The 24,298-nt window shown below is 51.5% G+C and overlaps 1 protein-coding gene across 1 annotated transcript; it reads right to left on the bottom strand.

Annotated features, from left to right (window-relative positions):
* Positions 1 to 13,716: 13,716 nt before the first annotated feature.
* LOC117028700 (apolipoprotein L3-like) lies at positions 13,717 to 23,268 on the bottom strand. The gene is made up of 4 exons (XM_033117566.1): positions 23,135 to 23,268; positions 19,132 to 19,459; positions 16,945 to 17,056; positions 13,717 to 15,717 (listed from the first exon to the last, which is right to left on the bottom strand). The coding sequence occupies exons 2-4, from the start codon at positions 19,160 to 19,162 to the stop codon at positions 14,865 to 14,867; spliced, it is 996 nt and encodes a 331-aa protein (XP_032973457.1). The 5' UTR covers positions 19,163 to 19,459; positions 23,135 to 23,268; the 3' UTR covers positions 13,717 to 14,864.
* Between the last annotated feature and the right edge of the window lie 1,030 nt (positions 23,269 to 24,298).

Genomic DNA, 24,298 nt, shown 5'->3' with positions numbered 1-24,298 from the left:
TTGCTTCCATCCCTCACTGACCACAGCCTGATGGGAGGCACAGGTGAGGGAAGAACAGGCCTTTGGGAGTCACGTGACCCCATTCTCATCCCAGCTCTGCATGAATGGCAGCGTGACCTCGGTCAGGCCCCTCAGCCCTCCTGGCCGCAGCCTCTGTCTGCAGAGTTAGGATGGTGCTGACCTCCACAGCCTCCTGCACAAAGAGCTTTGGCTCGCTCCAGTCTATTTTTGCCTGCCACCTCTCCCAGGGACCCGTGGGCCTGAGCTAATTTCCCGGGCTGGCCCCAATCCAGGCACTCAGGTGCAGAGGACCAAGCTAATGAGGCCACGGTCATGGGCCAGTTATCAGTTCTTGGAGGAATCGTGGCTCTATGGCCGGACTGCAACTCCCCCCCAGTCATCGGGCTCAGCACAGGCGGGTCCCGGGGATGAAGAGACGAAGCTGCCTCCTGCAAGGCATCACGTCCGTGGGAGTCGCTCAGTGCCCGGGTCCCAGTCACCCTTTGTGGCTGCAGTGTGTCCCCAAGTCACACTGACAAGCAAGGGACTTGAGGAGTATGTGGAGTGGGGGCAGGGAGAGGACCAGGTGGTTTATCAGGTGCGTCCCCTGCCCGCAAGCAGACCCAGCCCTGGGCAAGCCAGGAACATGGGAACCGATTCTGTTTCTGTAAAGCTACAGTGGAGGGCACGTCCCCATTCTCCCGGGGTGCCCACCGCGCGGCTTCCCTCTTGTGAGTCATGTTCACCTTCCTACACAGGGGTGACGTACAGAGGCCTTCCCCTCTTACAGTTCTGTCAGCCACAGGTCTGGGTTGTCTGTTTTGTTCACTGCCGCACCCCTGGCACCTAGATCACTGCCTGGCGTACAAACAGTAGGAGCCCAATAAACACTGTTTGAGGGAATCCGTTCACCTTTGTCCTAGAGAGAGGCTTTGGACTCTGTGAAACAGCATCACCTAGGAGGTCTCCTTGGTTGTTTCCAAATATCCCTGTTCCAAAGGGTCAGGAGAAGCTTGAAACTGAGTGAAGGCTGTAGGAAGAAGGAAAAATTCCTTTCACAGTGTGCTACCGCCCCTCAATTTCAACATTTTTGAAACTTGGAGATTTTTCACTCCAGGGTTTTCTCAGTTCGGTTCAGTGACTGCTTGCTACTAATTATTATATTATGTTATTAATTTTTAATGAAGTTCTTACCATCAGCCAGGCTTGGAACTAAGCCCAAGTATCGATTCATTAAATTTTCATAAGGCGCTATAATTGGACAGTACCATTATTCCCATTTTGCAGGTGAGGAAACAGGCGGACCGAGATGCAGCAATTGGCTGAAACTTACATGGATAGGACGCGCTCTGGCTCCATCCACCTCCAGGCCCGCCTCCCTCCTCGCAGCTGGTGGCGCTCAGGACCGCCTGTGCCTGCCAGTGTCTGTCTCCCAGGTGCTGCTGCTTAAAGAGTCAGGGATTAACCAGGTGTGGGTTATACCGTCTGGTGTGGCCACACCACCAATCCTGCTCAGCAGTGACAGGGAACGAAATATGGAAACCAGCAGCAGCCTCAGCGAGGCTCCTGCGAAAAGTGCTGAGTGTAGAAAGGCCACCCCCAGCGCTTCGTACTGGGTGAGTCCATCACGTCACATTCTTGCGAGGACAAGGTCATAGACCTGAAGCTTAGATCAGGAATGCTGAGGGCTAAGGAGGCGGGGAGGTGGGAGGGAGGGAGGTGTGCCTCCATAGGATCCTGTGGTGCAAGGCTTGTGTCTGGACTACCTCTGTGTCAATGTACTGGTTGTGCCATGGACGGGCAAGCAAAGGAAGCAGCATTTGGTGCAATGAAATATAAGTAGCCGCCAAGAGCCCCGGAGGAGGAACTGGCTGGTTGTGGCTAAAGGTGTGTGTGTTTGCATATATCACATTTAAATGTTTACTTTATCCGCCACATTTGAAGTTTTTGGGAGGTGCCCCCATTGAGGGAAACTGGGCAGAGGCTACATGGGATCTCTCTGTACTTTTGGGGACAGCTGCAAAATAAAAGGCTTATTGTACAAAAGAAGGACTCAACTCCTGCCCTCAGGGAGCTCATGTCTAGGGAAGGAGACCTCACCCCACGTGGCCAGGTCACTTCCGGACATCACAGTGGGGTGACAGGGGAGACCCCAGCCCAGCAGACACAGAGGGCTTCCGATGCAGCCACGTGGAGCTGAGTCCTCAAGGGTTAGCAGGTGAGAGCAGAGGGAGGCCCTCGCAGGCAGGCAGGACAGCATGAGCAAGTGGGGCGCTTGGGTTCTCTTCCCGCAAAGTCACCCCCGGGCCCACAAGATCTCAGACCATTCCAGATCTCAGACCATTCCATTGCAGAAGTGCATAATGCGGGCTATTGCCCAACTGGCACATAAACATTATAGGTGATGGACACAATTATCCTCCTTCAGTTCTTTTTCAACCTTTGGCGCCTGCTGCTCTTATCTGCAGAGGCCGCATCAGAGGAGTAAAAGCCTGAAGATTCCTTTGTGAAACATCACGCCAGGGGGCGGGCGCCTTTATTCAGCCTGACAACATCATCTTTCACGTTCAATTTAGTAAAAAAGCAGATGTCAATGCTCTTTCTGCTAAGAGACCATTTCTTTCTAAAACACCGGGGTTCTTTTCTTCATAGGCCTAGCGCTACTTTAGGAGTATATATAATGGCAGCTTAGTGGTGGAAACAGTGAGGATTTGGGGGTCAGAGAACCCTGCATTTGAATCTCAATTCTACCACTTACTACCTGTGGGCTTGACCTTCAGTCTCTGGGTCTTAGTCCCTTCGTCTCTATGATGAGACTAATTGTACTAAACAGGCCAGTGATACCAAATACACACGACTATGGTGGGTATAACGAGGAGACATTTGCCAAAGAACCTAGCGTAATGCCTGACGCACAGTAAGCACTCGATAAGTGCCTCGTTATTGTCAATAGTAATTCTAGTTTAGGTAAGAAATTAGAGATATGCACCCTTCGCTGTGCTCTGGGAATAGTATCATGATTTCCGGGGCTTTGCTTGGATCAGCCAGGATAGTGTAGTGTTGCTGCAGTAACAAACACCCCCAAAGCTCAGTGCTTTCCGACAACAAAGGTTACTCCCTGGTATTGATACGTGTCCACCAGAGATCTGGTGCAGTTCTGCTCCTCCGCTTCCTTCCTGAACCCAGGATAATGGAGCGGCCCCTCTCTGGAACACAGCTGGCAGAGGAAAAGGGTCTTGTATCAGCACGAAACGCTGTGGATTAGAATTGACCCACGTTACTGTCCGTGTGTCACAAGTCCGTGGTCAGAGCTGGTTACACATTCCCACCCAACCATAAGGAGGACGGGAAGAATAATCCTCCCAGGGGTCTACATGCAGGGAAACCAGGAAAACATAGCCAACAGCCCCAGGGCTACACCCTGCTTTGAGAACCACGGCGCAGCCCAGAGGGAAGGCTGCACAGTGGGAGGGAGGCAGGAGGCAGAGGGGGGCCAGGAGGACACAGAAGGCCTGGCATGGAGTGTGATCCTAGGTGAACGTGCAGGGCTGAGGCTGGAGGAGCACTGGGCACCTTTCTCATCAGAACCCGACCCAAACTCACCCTGGCCCACCTGTTCTGCAGGCCAATAGCCAGCCCTGCTAGGGTGGGAGTCCCCCCTCTCAGTGTGGATGGTGAAGCTGGATGTGACCTGTTTTCCTGGCCCTCAGCTGAGGGGCAAGGCAGAGTCACACAACACTGTTTCTCTGCGCCCACCCCTTGTGCCCTGCTGGATTCCAGGACCTACTGACTCTTCTAATAGCTTCGGGAGTCCCCTGGGAGCGTGTGGTGTGCTCTTACCCTGGCCCTCTCCGCTCCTTCCTGGTGCAGCCACCGGCGTCTCCCTGCTGTGGCTCGTGTATCTCCTGTTACTGCTGACGTCAAAAGCAGCAGCCCTGCCGGTATTGTCCTCAAGGTCCCTGGGCTACAGACGTGCCGCTCCAACCCCAGTGATGTTTGTGCTGACAGTGCCACCTCCCGTCCCGGCACAGCCTGCTGGCCACGGCCAAGGCACCGACTGGAGTCCTTGCCAGAGGATTCGGCGTGAGTCCTACCTAGCCCAGGGAAGCTTGCTCGAGTGGCCGACACTGCAGTTCCATCACTGTCCTTCATGACCCATACTCTGTGCAGTGAGAGCTGTGTGACCGTGGGCAAGTCACTGCCCTCTCAGGGCCTCTGTTTTACACCTGATAAATGAAGGTAGGGTATCCTGCCCTGCTGGACCCTGCCGGACCTTGAGCACCCAAGGAGGATCCGAGCAGTGGCAGGAGAAGGAGTGCCTCAGTAGGTGTGAGAGGTGAAGGGAGGCAAAGCAGGATTGCGAACACAGAGACCAGACAGGAAGTGGGGTGAACTGGAATCTCAAGCTGGCGACCCAGACCCAGCTCAGGCTGCTGAGCAGATGTGAGGCGCTCTGGGTTCCTGCGATCTCCCAGGATGGAAACCCAGAGCGATCACCACAAGACAGTTCAGGTAAGAGGCAAAAGTTTACTAGCTTGTGCACAAGGGAACCAGCACCGAGAAAGGAAAGGTTGGGGTGACTCCTTGAGAGAAGTTGGGGCAGGGTATTCAAGGGAGCTGGGCGGGGTAAAAGTTACGTCCAGGCGGAGGTTTCTTGGCGCCTGCGCAGTGTGACATATGCTTCTTCGTTTGTCGCATGTGTCATTAGCACAGTAATTCTCCACCCCTAGGTGTGATTTTTAGTATTAATACTTAAATTAGGGAAGGGTCTCCTTAGGGACACTCTTGGGCCTCCCTGTGCATGTGCGGTGATAGAGAGCGTCCTTGTTGCTGGTATGAGGATCTTTGTGGTTTGCCTCCCAAGGCTCCTTGACGCTGACCGGTGGTAACCTAGGACGGACCTTCTTGTGAACCTGGTCAGGCTCCAGCAGCGGACCTTTCTAACTCAACAGCAGGAAGTTGCCCTCCTGTTTCAAGGGGCTCCTGTTGCCCATCTCATGTTTAAAGAATTATAGATGATTTGATGTGAAATTTAAATATTGGCAAATAAATCTTTAAATGATGTAGGTACAATGATATGTACGCAAACACACACACACACACACACAGTGGCTGGTCCCATACATTGCACAGCTACCAGCCAATTTTCTACTTCGGGGTTTAAGTTGCCAATTGTTTTTTTGTTTTTTGTGGGCTTTTTTTTTTTTTTGCCAATTGTATTTTATTATACCAAATGCTTGTTTCTTTCATTTCTTCCTTCTCTTCAACACCTCCATAGTATTTCCTAGTGAGAATGGACCCTGGTTTACCTGCTATATCTGAAGGACAACACTATTACCAGGTTTCCTCAATTTCTTTTTTTATTAGGAACAATGGTGGGCTGGCAACCAGTTCTGGGGATGACAGGCCCCCTGGGACACTACCCAGCTCAGAACACTGATGGAGTTTGCCTTCCGTGGTCTCCAATGAGGACCAGATCTACACTGGCTCCTTGATACAGGAAGGTGAGTCAACCGTGGCAAATAGAAGGAAGGAGAAGGTGCCTTTCCAGCCACACAGGTCAGTGTGGACACTGACTTACATGAGCTTAGGGGACAAACTAGAAAGCCCGCAGAGGTTTTCTCACTAAGGCCAATGTGTGTAATAGGCCTGTATCTCTCCCCCTGAAGATCACAAAGGATGTGTAAGCAGCTTGTCAGGGTGAGGTACCAATTCTCACGAGGAACATGAAGAATTGGTTTGCTGTTTGCAAATGCTCTGACCAGTGAGTGTCCTTGTTCCGCACCATCCATCACTACCTGCCCATCCAACATTCAGGAGATAGATTTTATATTGGGGGCCTTGGCTTCGTTGGAGGAGTCACGGACGGCTTCACTAAAGGGGGCACTTGAGTTCACCAAGCGTTGATGAAGACGGGGCTGAGAGTAGCTGAGGCAGAGGACCATACCTACAAAGTCCTGTGGCTGGGAGGGAGGTCCAAACCAGATCTGAAGTCCAGAATCGGAAAGAAGGCCAGCATGAGTTACCAAGGACACTGCTAGAACTGCAGTGTCGGCCACTCGAGCAAGCTTCCCTGGGCTAGGATTCACGCCAAATCCTCTGGCAAGGACTCCAGTCGGTGCCTTGGCCGTGGCCAGCAGGCTGTGCCGGGATGGGAGGTGGCACTGTCAGCACAAACATCACTGGGGTTGGAGCGGCACATCTGCAGCCCAGGGACCTTGAGGACAATACCGGCAGGGCTGCTGCTTTTGACGTCAGCAGTAACAGGAGATACACGAGCCACAGCAGGGAGACGCCGGTGGCTGCACCAGGAAGGAGCGGAGAGGGCCAGGGTAAGAGCACACCACACGCTCCCAGGGGACTCCCGAAGCTATTAGAAGAGTCAGTAGGTCCTGGAATCCAGCAGGGCACAAGGGGTGGGCGCAGAGAAACAGTGTTGTGTGACTCTGCCTTGCCCCTCAGCTGAGGGCCAGGAAAACAGGTCACATCCAGCTTCACCATCCACACTGAGAGGGGGGACTCCCACCCTAGCAGGGCTGGCTATTGGCCTGCAGAACAGGTGGGCCAGGGTGAGTTTGGGTCGGGTTCTGATGAGAAAGGTGCCCAGTGCTCCTCCAGCCTCAGCCCTGCACGTTCACCTAGGATCACACTCCATGCCAGGCCCTCTGTGTCCTCCTGGCCCCCCTCTGCCTCCTGCCTCCCTCCCACTGTGCAGCCTTCCCTCTGGGCTGTGCCGTGGTTCTCAAAGTAGGGTGTAGCCCTGGGGCTGTTGGCTATGTTTTCCTGGTTTCCCTGCATGTAGACCCCTGGGAGGATTATTCTTCCCGTCCTCCTTATGGTTGGGTGGGAATGTGTAACCAGCTCTGACCACGGACTTGTGACACACGGACAGTAACGTGGGTCAATTCTAATCCACAGCGTTTCGTGCTGGTACAAGACCCTTTTCCTCTGCCAGCTGTGTTCCAGAGAGGGGCCGCTCCATTATCCTGGGTTCAGGAAGGAAGCGGAGGAGCAGAACTGCACCAGATCTCTGGTGGACACGTATCAATACCAGGGAGTAACCTTTGTTGTCGGAAAGCACTGAGCTTTGGGGGTGTTTGTTACTGCAGCAACACTAGACTATCCTGGCTGATCCAAGCAAAGCCCCGGAAATCATGATACTATTCCCAGAGCACAGCGAAGGGTGCATATCTCTAATTTCTTACCTAAGCTAGAATTACTGTTGACAATAACGAGGCACTTATCGAGTGCTTACTGTGCGTCAGGCATTACGCTAGGTTCTTTGGCAAATGTCTCCTCGTTATACCCACCATAGTCGTGTGTATTTGGTATCACTGGCCTGTTTAGTACAATTAGTCTCATCATAGAGATGAAGGGACTAAGACTCAGAGACTGAAGGTCAAGCCCACAGGTAGTAAGTGGTAGAATTGAGATTCAAATGCAGGGTTCTCTGACCCCCAAACCCTCACTGTTTCCACCACTAAGCTGCCATTATATATACTCCTAAAGTAGCACTAGGCCTATGAAGAAAAGAACCCCGGTGTTTTAGAAAGAAATGGTCTCTTAGCAGAAAGAGCATTGACATCTGCTTTTTTACTAAATTGAACGTGAAAGATGATGTTGTCAGGCTGAATAAAGGCGCCCGCCCCCTGGCGTGATGTTTCACAAAGGAATCTTCAGGCTTTTACTCCTCTGATGGGGCCTCTGCAGATAAGAGCAGCAGGCACCACAGGTTGAAAAAGAACTGAAGGAGGATAATTGTGTCCATCACCTATAATGTTTATGTGCCAGTTGGGCAATAGCCCGCATTATGCACTTCTGCAATGGAATGGTCTGAGATCTGGAATGGTCTGAGATCTGGAATGGTCTGAGATCTTGTGGGCCCCGGGGGTGACTTTGCGGGAAGAGAACCCAAGCTCCCCACTTGCTCATGCTGTCCTGCCTGCCTGCGAGGGCCTCCCTCTGCTCTCACCTGCTAACCCTTGAGGACTCAGCTCCACGTGGCTGCATCGGAAGCCCTCCGTGTCTGCTGGGCTGGGGTCTCCCCTGTCACCCCACTGTGATGTCCAGAAGTGACCTGGGCACGTGGGGTGAGGTCTCCTGCCCTAGACATGAGATCCCTGAGGACAGGAGTTGCGTCCTTCTTTTGTACAATAAGCCTTTTATTTTGCAACTGTCCCCAAAAGTACAGAGAGATCCCATGTAGCCTCTGCCCAGTTTCCCTCAATGGGGGCACCTCCCAAAAACTTCAAATGTGGCGGATAAAGTAAACATTTAAATGTGATATATGCAAACACACACACCTTTAGCCACAACCAGCCAGTTCCTCCTCTGGGCCTTTGGCGGCTACTTATATTTCATTGCACCAAATGCTGCTTCCTTTGCCTGCCCGTCCATGGCACAACCAGTACGTTGACACAGAAGTAGTCCAGACACAAGCCTTGCACCACAGGATCCTATGGAGGCACACCTCCCTCCCTCCCACCTCCCCGCCTCCTTAGCCCTCAGCATTCCTGATCTAAGCTTCAGGTCTATGACCTGGTCCTTGCAAGAATGTGACGTGATGGACTCACCCAGTACGAAGCGCTGGGGGATGGCCTTTCTACACTCAGCACGATTCGCAGGAGCCTCGCTGAGGCTGCTGCCTGTTTCCATATTTCGTTCCCTGTCACTGCTGAGCAGGATTGGTGGTGTGGCCACACCAGACGGTATAACCCACACCTGGTTAATCCCTGACTCTTTAAGCAGCAGCACCTGGGAGACAGACACTGGCAGGCATAGGCGGTCCTGAGCGCCACCAGCTGCGAGGAGGGAGGCGGGCCTGGTGGTGGATGGAGCCAGAGCGTGTCCTGTCCATGTAAGTTTCAGCCAATTGCTGCATCTCGGTCCGCCTGTTTCCTCACCTGCAAAATCGGAATAATGGTACTGTCCAATTATAGCGCCGTTATGAAAATTTAATGAATCGATACTTGGGCTTAGTTCCAAGCCTGGCTGATGGTAAGAACTTCATTAAAAATTAATAACATAATATAATAATTAGTAGCAAGCAGTCACTGAACCGAACTGAGAAAACCCTGGAGTAAAAAATCTCCAAGTTTCAAAAATGTTGAAATCGAGGGGCGGTAGCACACTGTGAAAGGAAGTTTTCCTTCTTCCTACAGCCTTCACTCAGTTTCAAGCTTCTCCTGACCCTTTGGAACAGGGATATTTGGACACAACCAAGGAGACCTCATAGGTGATGCTGTTTCACAGAGTCCAAAGCCTCTCTCTAGGACAAAGGTGAACGGATTCCCTCAAACAGTGTTTATTGGGCTCCTACTGTTTGTACGCCAGGCAGTGATCTAGGTGCCAGGGGTGCGGCAGTGAACAAAACAGACAACCCAGACCTGTGGCTGACAGAACTGTAAGAGGGGAAGGCCTCTGTACGTCACCCCTGTGTAGGAAGGTGAACATGACTCACAAGAGGGAAGCCGCGCGGTGGGCACCCCGGGAGAATGGGGACGTGCCCTCCACTGTAGCTTTACAGAAACAGAATCGGTTCCCATGTTCCTGGCTTGCCCAGGGCTGGGTCTGCTTGCGGGCAGGGGACGCACCTGATAAACCACCTGGTCCTCTCCTTGCCCCCACTCCACATACTCCTCAAGTCCCTTGCTTGTCAGTGTGACTTGGGGACACACTGCAGCCACAAAGGGTGACTGGGACCCGGGCACTGAGCGACTCCCACGGACGTGATGCCTTGCAGGAGGCAGCTTCGTCTCTTCATCCCCGGGACCCGCCTGTGCTGAGCCCGATGACTGGGGGGGAGCTGCAGTCCGGCCATAGAGCCACGATTCCTCCAAGAACTGATAACTGGCCCATGACCGTGGCCTCATTAGCTTGGTCCTCTGCACCTGAGTGCCTGGATTGGGGCCAGCCCGGGAAATTAGCTCAGGCCCACGGGTCCCTGGGAGAGGTGGCAGGCAAAAATAGACTGGAGCGAGCCAAAGCTCTTTGTGCAGGAGGCTGTGGAGGTCAGCACCATCCTAACTCTGCAGACAGAGGCTGCGGCCAGGAGGGCTGAGGGGCCTGACCGAGGTCACGCTGCCATTCATGCAGAGCTGGGATGAGAATGGGGTCACGTGATTCCCAAAGGCATGTTCTTCCCTCACCTGTGCCTCCCAACAGGCTGTGGTCAGTGAGGGATGGAAGCAACAGGCGACCTATAAGAATTACGGATAATGAAACAATTCCTCGTAGGTTATTTGTTTTTTCTGTTAAAAAGAAAAAAGTACATAAAGAAGTAAAGAAGTGTCCTGTAACAGAAAACTGCTGTGAAGTTTTCAAATAGATTTAAAAAAAAATAAAGAATGAAGAGACAGTGTCACATAGTAGGTAAAAGTGGGGACTATGTGTTGGGACAGGGCCAGGAGAGCAGTGGAGCCAGGCTCTCGGCCTCGCGTGGGAAAATACTGGCTCGGCTTGTAGCTCGTGCATGCACAGACCCCCGGACGCCCCCTCTCCCCTGTAACCAGCTGGCTGTAAGCGACTATTCTGTATGCTGTATAACTGCGTGGCTACGTTAGCAAGCGCAGATGTTGCAGATCTTGCAGATGCTAATTCCTGTGTCTCAACCGGCTGCCTTGAGAATATAACTCTGGTATGAATCCTTTACCTACGGCTTCGTTGTCTGTTTTCAGCCTCACGAATCCAAGAACCTTCCAGGAGTCGACTCCTGCAATACACTATGGCATGCCACTCCTTACTTGCTGTTCATCTTCAAGCAAGTTACTTAATCTCTCTGTGCCTCACCTTTGTCTCCTGTAAAATGCAAACTTTGCAGCCTTCTGCACAGGGGTGGTGTGAGGTGGAGCTGAGCCATGAAAAGCACTGTGATTCGGGGCCACGCCAAACTGCACTGAATCCGTGTTGGTAGGAAATGCCAATTACACAGAAAGAGTCAAAGGGAAAGCAAAAGCCTACCTGCTCCACTGGGCCCGTCCCCAGGGAAAATGTGTTAACAGCTCCCCGGGGGTCGTTGCAGGAGAGAGCTCATGCACACACCTAACATACGTGTGTGCGTGCCCACGTGCGTGGTGAGCAATATCCTTTGAAATGTGGCATGAAAGCGTCCTACTTTACACAGGTTCCATATTAATAACACTATATGGGACATTCAACCCAATTAATAACATTCTGGGCGTCTTTTTAATCAGTGGGTTCAAATGTACCTCCCCTTCTCCTTAATGGTACGTGGTGTGCCACCCTGAGGGTGGGCCACAACGTACTTCACCAGCCCCCAAGAGTAGATGGGCACACAGGAGCGCGTTGGTGCGGCGGCCATGGAGGGAGTCATAGAACATCAGGCCACAAAGACAGGTCGTGGGGAAACTGTCCTGCGCTTCATGCTCAGCTGTGCAGCTTCATGCAAATGTTAAAGGTGCGGCATCTATCGAGTACCAACTGTTGGCCTCATTATCTCTACAGTCACCATTGGTCAGCATTTTGCCACATGTTTTGTATCACTGTTTGTTATTAATTTCATTATTACCATTCATATTTCTGCTGGACCATTTGAGAGGAAATCACAGGCATTTGGGCCTTTTACCCCTTAATGCTCCCCGGGGTGTCTCGTAGGAAGATGGACATCGCTCTGGGTAACTCTAGTGCTATTGTCACTTTCAGGGGGTTTTACATTATGCAATAATATGATAGGGCTGCTTGATTTAGTGAATTAAAACATAGGACAGCCATTTAAATGTCGAGTGCCAGTAAACAACACATAATTTTTCAGTATAAGTATATCCCAGTTATTCCATGGGATGTATTTGTGGTAAGAAATTATTTGTCGTTGATCAGAGATCCACATTTAACCGGGCAGCCTTATTTTATCTGGCAGCCCTATGTTATTATCTAATGCAGAGCCGACATTTGAGTTTTGCTATTTGTCCCAATATTGACCTGTACGCAACTTTTTCTCCATCCGGGATCACACATTTTGTTTACTTGCGTTGCTCCTAAGCTAGAATTTGATACCTGGTGTTGACCATTTTGCTTTTGCTGCCCCACTTGACCCCAATTTCTAGGATTATGGAGACCCAGCCACAGCTCTGAGATAACTGCCTGGGTGGGATGACCCAGGAACCACTGCACAGGAGGCCTAAGCACGGGGGTACAATCAGGGGGCAAGGGCGGGTGGCACCACCAGCCTTTCGGGAAGGTGGTGCCGGCGATGGCTTCGTCTCCAGAGCCCACCGCCCCTGAATGCGAGGCCCACCTTCCACCCCTGGGAGGCCGTCAAGCTGAGTTCCCCACCCCAAGTGAGCTGGACCCCTGAGTGTGTGCTCGATCGACAGCAGCTGCCCAAAGCTTCAGCAAAGCGCTTCCCAGCCCGAGCACTGAAGGCGGAGAACGTGCCCTACAGAGCAGAGCGCAGTCCTCCCAGGCGGGTGACCGTGGAACCCCGGGCCTGGAGCAGCCCGCTCTCTGAACGGCCTCCCCAGAGAGGAAAGAACTGCCCTCTATGCCGTTCACGGACTCCCTTCAATGCCGGGCTGAGGTTCTCCACCTGCAGTGACCACATCTCCAGGCGAGAGCAGGCCCATCTTCCAAGAAACCATTCAAGGGGCAGCAGAGAAACTGTCCCTTCACAGGAAGGAAACCCCCTGTGAACCCAGGCGGCAGCCGATCCCAGGGCATCTCAAAGAACAGAAGAGCCTCCTGTCCTCAGGTCAGTACAGCTGCAGACACACCAGCGACAGCATGAACAGGCTCACAGTCTAGGTGAAATGTGAGGATGGCTTGGGCGAGTGTCATGCAGGGTGTCATGCAGGGTCTCAGCTCCCGTTCCCCACATAAGAACGCAGGACATGGTGAGGCCAAAAAGGAACACCCACGGAGCCATAGGTAGGGGAGTCATACCACTACATTCTCGCTGGCAGCTGGGTTGGAGACACAGGAAACAGGAGCCACATGATCTGCAACTAGCCGTCCGCGTCTCTCTGCCAACCAACCCCACTTGCTAGCTACAATCCGCCGTGCTAACTGCAATCCGCGCTTGCTAGCTCAGCCACCATCTACTTGCTAGCCCCCCATTCTTCTGCTAGCGTAGCCACGGCAGTTATATTAGTGGCCAATGGCTCACTGGTTACAGCTGACAGCCAACTAGCCACAGCTGATGGCCATCCAATCACAGTTGATGGCCATTTACTACCTGAGCCAGCACCTTTCCACGTGAGGCCGAGAGCCTGGAAACTGCACTCCTGGCTCTGTCCCCACAGAGAGGATGTTTGGTGTTGGCTGCCTCGCCCTCTCCCTCTATTTCTCGATGACCTTCTCACACCTGCACACAAGCCCTTCTGATCTTATCAGCCTGGTTGCTCCCTGTCAGTCCTGGGTCCCAGCCTCTGGATGAGGAACATGCCGAGCTCAGCCCCCAGCCAGATGTGCACAGGCTTCCCGCCGGTGTCCCAATGGGGCACCGAAATCTGGGGGACATGACTGGATGGGAAAGCGGGGGCCGGTGAGCAAGCAGGACGAGCAATGGAAGACTTGCTGCCTCAGATCCTGGAAGACAGACTCATGGGGAAGAGAAGTCAGGCCTCCAGAGCCCAGCTGAGCCCTCCATCAACACAACAAAGGCTCAGAGTATCAGTCCATGTTTATTGAACCAACTCTATAGAACACAGGATGGGGAGAGCCAGAGAGATCGCAAGTATCATCTCATCCAGCACCTTCCCCCCAACAACTGATGAGAAGACTCCGGCTCCCAGAGGCTATGTCTCTTGGCCCCACGCTGGTAGATCTCCCTGACACCTCACAAGATGACTTGACCTGTTGCTGCCATTGGGTTTCGTGTTCCTTTTCTTTATCAAATCAACCAGTGCTCCAACACAGCATTTGGAGTTTCATGGAGCTTCTTCGGTCTCTCAGATCAGCCTGGCCCCAAAGAGCTCCAGCAACGTGTCAAATGTCCCACCCACTTTGCTCTCATCACCCCCACCGTGAACATCAGCATCCCTCCTGCCATCCCCATCACCAGCAGCACCACCATCTCCACCAGGGGCTGCCAGCGTCGTCATCAGCATCATGAAGAAGTCACTGACTATAGTCAATTTTATTGTAATAACTATGTGTGGTGTCATATGGGTACTAGACGTATCGTGGTGATCATTTTGTATGGTACATAAATGTCAAATCACTGTGCTGTACATCTGAAACTACTATAATATTGTCATATTATAAAATAGAAAAAGAAGCCATTGCCTATAGTCAAGAATATTGCAGTAACTATGCGTGGAGCCATATGGGTACTAGACTTATTGGGGTGATCACTTCATAAGATAGATAAATGTCTACTCAATATGTTGTACTCCTAAAACTAACATATATGTCTACTATAATTGAAAAAAATTAGAAAACAAGAAGTCACTGTCTAACCAAGAGTACCCTTCTGGAAGACAAAGGTGAGTGACAGCAGAAAGTAGGGTAAAGGCCACCACCCGGGAACGACTCCATTCCTGCTGGGACGTTAGACCATGAGGAGGGTCTAAAGGAGCTGCTGTTCCTTCCTACCTATTCCAACAATTCAAACTATTTAGCTTCCTCCCATTTTCAACTTGTTAGTATTCCTGGCCTGCTCGAGGCTTATCCCTCCACGTCTCTCTATTCATGACTCCGACGTCTTCTTTAGTCCAAAAGACACTGTTTCTGCCCCTTCCCCTCACTGTCCAGTCCCCGCTCCTCCCTTACTGCCAGCTGCACATCCCTCCTTCTCCTTGACACACTGACATAGACTTCATCCCGCCTTCTATTCCCCACTAACAAGGTATCTCCACACCTTTGTCCCGTACACGTCCCCACTCCTTGCGCTGTCTGGGGTCACAGAATCAGGCCTCCTGCAGAATCTTGTGGATCTTGGAGAGAGTCTCCAACTGTGTCTCCAGCTCCTGGGCCTGCTGCCTCAGCTCTTCAGACGACTCTGCCTTTGCCCCCTCATGTAAGTGTTTTGACGATTCCACGAGGTTGATCACATCTAGCAGAAGGCCAAAACCAGCAGTGGCCATACCCGCGATCTTGGCGCCTTTGGTCATTGCCAGAACAGTACCCCCAAAAGCTTTCTCTACCTTCTCGGCGCTTCTGACTGACATTGCCCCTCCGGTCATGAAGGACTTGGCCTCGGCGGCTAAGAGAGGCTTGGCTTTGACCAGCTTCAAGGCTTTGACATTCTTCACAATGCCCTGCACTGATTCAACAGAATTACTTGTTAAGGAAGCAACTTTGGGTGTGCTGTGTTGTAGAATCTCCACAGCCACCTTCTCTTTGTTGCTGTCAGTTGACATGAGGTGACTGGCTGTGGCTTTTGCTGATGAGCTGATTGAATGTTCCACGATGCTGGTGGACACACTGGTCACAGCAGCTGCCGTCCCCAGTCCCATCCCAGTTGCCGAAAGCACCAGACTGGCCCCTGCTGTCACGGGGGCCAGGGACAGGCCAAGGATGGTCAGGATGCCAGACACAGCGCCAGTGGAGCTGGCCACCACCTGGGCGATGGTACAGTCTCTGTGGACCTTGTCAACCTGGTCTGCAAGTGTGCGGAGCTTTCCTATGCGCTCCTCAAGCTCCTGTCTCACCTGCGGAAACGCACGCAGAAAACTCTCCCTGTCCAGCTGGTCTTGTCGCAGCGTGGCAATGCCTCTTTTCCGCTGGGTCAAGACTTCATATAGTGCTTCTGCCTCCTCCCTGGAAGAAAGACGGCCACGTGCTTAAGAAAGGCAGTTTGTTCATTGCCAATGGGCCCCATCAGGTCCACCTGGCAGAAATCACAGAGCTTTTCTAGAAATCAAAGAGAAAACAATTCTACAAATGTAAAGAATTGTTCTTTCAATGTTCAACACACGTGTTCTACCTTGCAGATGCTCCATAGGACTTACTCAACCGGGGGATGAATAAGGAAGTTCCTCTGAGGAAGCTCTGAAGTGGTAAGTCTCTGACAAAGATGGCGTTTCACTCAAGGGAAGGTCAAGGCCGTCACGACCAAAGTGTTTGTAGAGTGGGAACCCCGTAGATGAACAGAGAGACGTGGGGCTGGAGCAGCAAAACCTTCATGCAGACAATCTTAGAGTCTGGTGAGGACTTCAGCTGACCCACATAGAGGTGTGCCCTCTGCCTGTAGCTGCTGGGAAGTGATCTCTGAGCTCCTAGAATGTCCCAACTAATAGGAGTGTCATTGTTTGTCTGGCCTTGGTCACCGGGCAGTGTGACACACTGATGTATCAGATGGAGGCCTTGGGTTATATGGTATCAGTCCTGACCTACAAAGGGACTAGAAACTAAAGGCTCCAGGAGCGGCTGGTGGTACAGGTCAGCCATATGGGAAGCACGTGATCGAGCCCCACTACATCTCTGTACACTGAAGCGTGGGTTGAAAAAGACTCCGCCTTCTGGGCCAGCAGGATCCTGCATGTTTGTGCAATATTTTACATAGGGAGAAACAGGGCACTAACCCCAGTCCCCTGGGACACACACTGATTGTGTCAGGACTTTTGTGGGTTGTCCCAAAGGAAGTCCTGCCTGGCTCTATCCTGAGGGAGAAGACCCTTGGCCCCTGTCTTTTCCCAGCAATCCTTTTCAAAGTTAATGTTAGTTGAGTACCTACTATGTGTCAGTCATTATGCTAAGCACTTACAAGCATCTTATTTTCCTCACAGTAAAATTGAACCGATGAAGACGAAGTGGTTACATAACTTGCCCAAGGTCACATGACCTTCCACCTGCAGATCATCTTTTCTCAACCCGAGCCATTCACTGCCAGGCAGTGCTATGGAGGAAACATTTCTCATGGATTGTTGAGAAGGAACATTTACAACCCCAACCACAGGATACTGCCTGGAGGAGGTGTGCCTGCCAGAGCAAACTAGCACGGGGGGACATGTGGGTGACAGTCCTGGGGACTCCCCTGGAGGTTACCTGGAAAATCCGGCCTCAGCTACATATCTCTCCCAATCTTCTTCTTTCAGCAGTTTCTCAGTGCTCGATGGTTCCAGTAAAAACTCCATGTCGTCAGGAAAGCTTTTGCTGTCTAGTGGAAAGAAAACATATAAGTTTAGAAGAAATTGTGGTAAACTGTAAATGGTATTGAGGGTAAGGTGTTTAAATGTTAATCTTCCTGAGCAGCTGTCACCTGATGTACCATGATAGAGTCACCTGGTGTTATGGACTGAATTGTGTCTCCCCCAATTCATATGTTGAAGCTCTGACCCTCCCAACGTGACAGTATTTGAAGTTAGGGCCTTTAAGGAGGTAATTAAGGTGAAATAAGGTCATAAGTGTGGGACCCTGATCCAATGTGATTGGTGTCCTCACAAGAGGGAGAGACATCAGATCTCTTCTCTCTCTCTTTCTCTCTCTCTCTCTCTCTCTCCCCCCCCCCCCATTCACAAAGGAAAGACCATGTGAGGACAGAGCAAGAAGGTGGCCGTCTGCAAACCAGGAAGAGAGGCCTCACCAGAAACCAACCTGCCAGCACCTTGAATTGGGACTTCCAGCCTCCAGAATGAGTTATCTAATTCCTGGATGTAGGTGTGTTTAGGAATTCAGAAGTTTTAATCTTGAGAGAGTACAGGACATGTATGACGTATTACTTACCACCTTCCAAGAGGGGCTGGGCACCACCCTGTAAACAAAGGCTTTGATGGTTGGACATGAAACAAATAAATATTCACATTAAATGGGATAAATAATATAATGATTATAGTCACAGGTCAGTACAGAGCAAGACTACTGCCCAAAAGAGTTACCAAAACTATGTGGGGTTTTCAGGGATGTGGGGTTTATGGAATTGCAGACAAGAGACTGGGGACTAGTGTGTATTTCTGTGTGTGCTGGGACATGATGTAAAATCTGTTTCCTGCTATATACACACAAAGAGATACTATTCTTATCTCACAGAAGAAGAAAGCAAAACTCAGGATAAGTGACCACCCCAAACCAGCAAGCAGAAAGCTCAGAGGCTGAATCCAGAGCCAACTGTCAGACACATCTTTGACATTACTTTGAAGCCTCCTTGTTTCAAAAGTTCCTGTGATTTGTACATTCTCCCCTATAGTGTACCTATGGGGTTTTTTGCATCCATAACCAATGTTCCAGACTACACACCACTGAGTAAAACTGCCATGTAAAGAGGATTCCTCCTGCTACTCACAGATGCTCCACAATGGTGGTGGAGGGGCTCTTCAGATGGGTGGGGGGCTGGACACTCAGCTCTAACCCTGTGATCACTCTGCCATCCCCTCGCTGCCCTCCTGGCTGGTCTCAGGGGACACAGCTCCCCGTTAGTACCTCTGAACCCACGCTGGCCCGTTATTAAATAAGAGATCATCTTCCCATCGAGGACCCTGGAGCCTGCCCGGGGGGTCCTGGCTTCTGATCTGTCCTCCCCTTCCTTATCCTGCAACAGGACAGTATTTTCCTCTCCCAGGAGCTCCTGGGAGGGTCATTTGTTGCCAAGTCAATGCAGTCCTAGTGTTGATATGCTAGGTGGGTGCAGCATTGTTTTTTCTTTTCCTGCTTTAGTAAGGAAGAAAGGAAAGCAGGAATTAGATGGAGGGAACCCACAGCACTAAATCGGTGCACATATTGTTTGGGGTGGGGTGTGGTGGGAGGCTGAGAATAACAGAGCTGGGCTTCAGCAGGGGTATTTGAGATCAACAGAAGTAGTTCCTGCCTGAGGCAGTCACACCTGGCAAGCAGGTATTTATAATGGGAACACAGGGCAGGGCCCTAACACAGCCTTAGGGGGCAGCAGATACTGGGGAGGTGGGAGGTTCTCCACCTGGAATTATCAGATTCCGGGTAGAGGGGACAAGAGTCTCCCCTCTTCTGCCCCCACCTCCCTGTGGCCGGCCTGGCCTCACTTCTGAGTCATTGGATGGGCAGCAGGGGAGGGAGCAGTGAGCAGCTCACCATGGCTGAGGAGAGGACCAGAAAGCAGGCTCCCCCATAGACTCTGGGGTGAGGGACTCCCCTTGGCCCCTCTTAGGGGCTCCAGGACACTCATCAGGTTCTTGATTCCTGTGAAGCTTAACTCAGTGTGGAGGTGCCACCCCCAGTTCTAGTCACGAGAAGGAACCAGCCAGAGAAGAGCAAGCTGAGTACCTGGGCCGATCCCGCGGGCTCCTGAGGTCATGGTGTCAGCAATGTGGTCTCAGACTTTTCCCTTCAGCGCTCCGTCTGAGCCCGGCTGCTAGAGGTGTTGCTTCACCCTTGGGGATGAGAAAACAAGTTGTGGGATGGAGCTGAGCCAGCTGTGGCAACAGGAAGTAGCGAGGGCCAGGTCTCTGGTGGCTCCCTTGGGAATGGCCGCAAACGCCAAAATAGACCTGACCCAGGGTGTTTCTGTCTGCTGGGCTCTGCCAGCTGCTATTTAAGGAACGTTCCTCACTTCATTCAAGCACCCTCCAAGCCAAGTCAGAGTTCTGTAGTCCTGTTGGGACACAAGGGGAAGAGAATCAGACAAGGAGACTGTCATCTGAGAAGTAATACAACCAAAGAAGCAATAAAACCAAACACAGAATATAACATGGCAGGGAACGTTTCGGAAATTACTTGAGGTTGGGAACATTTGAGTTCACTCATTGATAGAGCTGATATTGATCCAGTGTCTATGCTGATGAGACAAGTAAAGAGTTAACAGGAGCGAGCGTGTGGGCTAACAGGAATAAGCTTAAACAGAGCTTAAACATCAATCACTTTGCTCTGAATCCCCTGGCTAGCACTGCACCTGCAGGCTGACACCTGCAGGCACCTTACATTCATCATAGGTGGGAACAGAACAGTTCCCAGGAGAAGACAATTGTAACGGCAGCCCCCCTGTAAGCTGACAAGCACCCTACCTCCTACATGGAAATATATAAAACCCCAGCATTCCTTCTATGGGGGCAGCTGTCCCCATTGGACTCTGCCCTGCCAAACTCCTGCCAGTATCTGTCTCACCCTCTGTCTTCGTAGCTCTCCCTCTCAGACTACCCTGGCCAAACTTCTGCCACTTCCAGACAGAGCTCTGTCTCTTTTTGATTTTGAGTAAATCTTTGCTTACTCTTGTAGAATCTCCGAAGTTCTTTTTACATTCTGCAAACGACCAGGAGTTTATTCTACACCAAGACATATGGCAGGGCTCCTTCCGTGTTCCCTCATTACAGGCTCTTGTGTCTCCCATTTTAAAGTGGAGGAAACCATCGCAAAGTCTAGTTTTTCACGTAAAATGAGGTTCGCCCAAGTTTTCACAGTAGCGCTAGAGCCGAGACCTGAGCCCAAGGCTTCTGATCCAAATCCCACATGCGTGGTGACCTGGCCCTCTCCCTTTATTTATGTGTATATGTTTCCTTGTAAGTGACTCTTCTCGTTCCAAAATTAGGTCTCGCACCCAGTGTCCACACCTCTGTCTTGATAAGTCTCCTGGTGCTGCATCGTCTCAGAGCTGCGCCCTCCTTGCTCCTGCAAGAGCCTTCAGCCCCTAGGGCCTGGGGTCCTCCGCCCTGGACCAGCCCTGCAGCCCTGCTGTGGGCTCCGAGCCCTCCTGACGCTGCCGGGTCTTCTCTGCTGTCCTCACCCAACTGTTAGACCTGAGGTTGTTTCGAAATCTATGTAAGTAATGGTGCAAAAGACATTTTCCTTGCATAGAACTCTGCCTGTATTTGAGATCGTTTCCCTTAAGGTATTTCTGGAAGTAGAATAACTGGGTCAGAGGGTATCAACATATAAAAACTCTTTCATACCTAGAGCCGCACTGTTATGCAAACAAATTGTACTAATTTGCGTTTATACGCACAGTACATGAGGGCACCCATCTTTCCCATTTTACCCGTTCTCACTAGGTTTTTAAACAGATCTATTTATAGGGAGAGTTTCTCTCAGTTCTGCTTGTGATTATCCTGCCTTGGGAGATGAGGGAAGGATGCAAATGCTGATGACCTTTAGACACTTAGAAAGAGAAGGAGCGTTTACCAAGTACCCCTCGCGAGACCTGGCTGAAAGGTTAGCAAAGGCGCTTACAGGTGTGGTAACAGCTAATGATAAGAGTGGCCTACATCTGTGGGCTTCGCTCTGGCCCGGTGATGCTCTAAGACTTTACAAATAGTAAGTCGTATTCTCCCTGTCGCCTCTGAGGTGTATACTACTTGTATCTACAAACACAGGGCCCTGTCTATTCTCTGTCACCGCCCCCTGTGGTCCCCCCTCCCGTCCCAGTGCTCCCGGGGAGCCCTCCTGGCACAGCCTGGCCACAACCCACAGTGTGGGAGCCATCACTGGGACAGAGAGCAACCAGCCTCTCCCCAGTTTCACTCGCCATTGAGTCATTCCTTTTGTTTCTCTTGTCGCTCTTGATGAAAAGCCCTTGGTGGCAAAAAGCAAATAAAACCTTGACTCAGTTTTTACTTTAGACGGTTCTACCTGATTTCTGAGAGTTCCATTCATTTCCTCCTGTCTTCTTACCGCAGCCGTAACATTTTTATATGAGGAGAAAGAGAAATGTGGAAAAACATGGGCCTGGCTAAAATCCGAATGAGGCCTGTGGCCTGAGCAGGACTTTCCAAACCTCCCCTCCCCCAGGGTGGCTGGGCCCAGGGCTGGAGCTCTGGCGCCCCCTCCAGCCCCTCCCTCTCAGGTTCACAAACTGCCACCAGGTCCCTCACTGCACTGGAGGCCCCTTTGAAGGCACACAGTAAGTCATTTCCTTTTTCACTCTTGTGGGTGCTCACTAAATATGTCCTGCATTAGGGAGGACAAGAAGGAGGAGGAGGAGGAGTTGGGAAAATAACCGGCTTCCACAAAATGAATCAATCAATCAATCCCAAAGGATCTAAATGTAAACCAGAAAGAAAAATACGACAAACGGAATAGAACAAATGGTAACACAAATGTTGAGCTGACGAAACATTTCTAATCAAGACACAAATCCTAGAAGCCTTAAAGGAAAACTTTGATTGATTTGACCTCTGAAAAATGAAAGACTGCAAAGGATGCCATAAAACAAGTCAGAATTCAAGGAGAGGCCAGGACCACCCCCGTGGGGCTCGTCCTGCAGGCAAAGGTGTCCGGCAAGCCACAGTACAGAAGAGTCTACAAATCGGGCTGGTCCTGTGGCTCATGCGGTTAGAGCTCCAGACTCCTAACTCCGAAGGCTGCCGGTTCGATTCCCACATGGGCCAGTGGTCTCTCAACCACAAGGTTGCCGGTTCATCGCCTTGAGTCCCGCAAGGGATGGTGGGCTGTGTCCCCTGCAACTAGAAAATAGCACTGGACCTGGAGCTGAGCTGCGCCCTCCACAACTAAGATTGAAAGGACAACAACTTGACTTGGGAAAAAAAGAAAAAAAAGGCCTGGAAGTACACACTATTCCCCAATAAAGTCCTGTTCCCCTTCCCCAATAAAATCTTTAAAAAAAAAAAGAGTCTACAAATCGACATGAAAAGACTGAAACCAATTTTAAAAATGGGTAAGAGCTAGGAGCAAATAATTCCTAGGGAAGTGGCTTGCTCAGCGTCACACAGCTCTCGGAGGGCAGAGTGGAGGCCAACAGCTTCCGACACCGGTATTTCAGGGGAGAAATGCGGTTTTATATAAACGTTTCCAGGTTTGCCTCTGCCTGAGTGAACACACAGATGTGAGCTCACACTGGACAGTCACACTCACGGCTACAGTTTGGTGTTTATCAGACGAGGCTGGGATCATGCAGCAGACGTCCTGGGATGCGCCCTTCTCACTCCCTACCTCGGGCCATCTTTCTGAATCAGGACACAGACCACCTTTTGCTTCTCCATCCCCCCCCACCCCCCACTCATGCACTGAGGGCCAGGGAGGGTGGGGACCCAAAGCCCTGCCATCTTCCCGTGTCTCCCATCTTGGCACCTGGGCCAAGTCACTCCCCTTTCAGGGCCTCAGTTTCCCCACAGGGCCTGGCACTGAGCACAGTCAGAGACAGGGTGGGTGAAACAACCTCTTGATTCCTCCCATCTCAGGAGAAATCCCTTGTCCCCCCCAGCCTACCAGCAGCCCCCTGGGGACAGTCTCAGGGCAGCCAAGCCACAAGGAGCAGAGGCTCTGACTCCCCTGCCCTCCTCCACCTGCTCTGCTTCCTCCAAATCACCCCAACACCCACCTTCCTCCTGGGGTCACCGGCTCCTGTCTCAGATAGCCCCGAACCTGAGCTAAGCCCGGGGAGCTTTGTGAACCCATTTGAACAGATGTTCCCTCCCCCTCCACTGTTTAGGACCTCAGGGGGAGGGAGCAGTCAGATAAACCTGGGTTCAGAGCCTGCTCTGCCACTGCTCCGTGGGTGCCCTCAGGCCGCTTGCCCAACCTTTCTGAGCTGCAGTTTCCTGCCTCTATAAACTTGTGAGAATAGTCCTCTTCCGAGAGGGTTGTGAGGATGAGGAGATGAGTGGGGGCCTTCTACCCGCCCCTTACCAAGGAGTCTTCCTCTGGCTGACTTGGAACAAGACCCAGTTGTTCTTAGCTCTGCAGATCCAGTCACTGGCTGTGTGTCTGCACAATGACCAGACACATCTTCCAACCCAGATATATCAGGGACCAAAAGTGAAAGCAAAAGGCCCCCCTTCTGACAAACTCAAGATCAAACAAATATGGGAGGCTCGGTTCTTCTTGCCAACGCAGTGAAGAATCAAAGGTCAGCAAGCTGATTAGACTGCAGCACGGTTTATTAGTGATATGTTCTCAGGAAAGAGAATGGCTCTTGCTGGGATGAGCGCGAGAGGCATAGGCCCCGGTCCCCTTGTCCTGAAGTCTTGTAGTGTGCTGGGTGGGGTGAGGGAGTCGCATAGAGATTTGGCACAAAAAGGTGGTGCAAAAAGGTGTTGTGTTAAAAAAAAAAAAAAAAAAAAGGTGGTGCGTGCTCTCCCATGGGAGGGGGTGACCTCCTAGGATGGGCGGGGGTCTGTTAATTCATATCCTAACCTTGCTGCAGCCCACCTCGTCATCTGTTCGTGTAAACACAGATCCGTGGCTGGAGGCAGTTAATCAAAGCTAGTTATGTATGAGCTTTTCCTGTGCTCACTGTGGACCCCCTCCCACCCCTCCTCTTCCTCCCACATTTTCTAACTTCTACTTGATACAAATACACTAACCAGCAGGCACCACCCTGGGCAGGTCCTGGTTTAGACAGCACATAGGGTTCCCCTGATGAGAATGCAGAGTGACTCTAGACGACACCCATGAACTTGATGTCCAGTGAAGTGACAGGAATGGGGCTGCAGAGTCAAACTGAGGCGAGAGTGAGGCCAGCATCTGTTAACCCCGGGGACAT

This window comes from Rhinolophus ferrumequinum, chromosome 10 (genome assembly GCF_004115265.2).
Source record: "Rhinolophus ferrumequinum isolate MPI-CBG mRhiFer1 chromosome 10, mRhiFer1_v1.p, whole genome shotgun sequence".
Classification (NCBI taxonomy): domain Eukaryota; kingdom Metazoa; phylum Chordata; class Mammalia; order Chiroptera; family Rhinolophidae; genus Rhinolophus; species Rhinolophus ferrumequinum.
The sequence above is the reverse complement of the archived record's forward strand: the minus strand, read 5'-3'. Positions and strand labels throughout refer to the sequence as shown.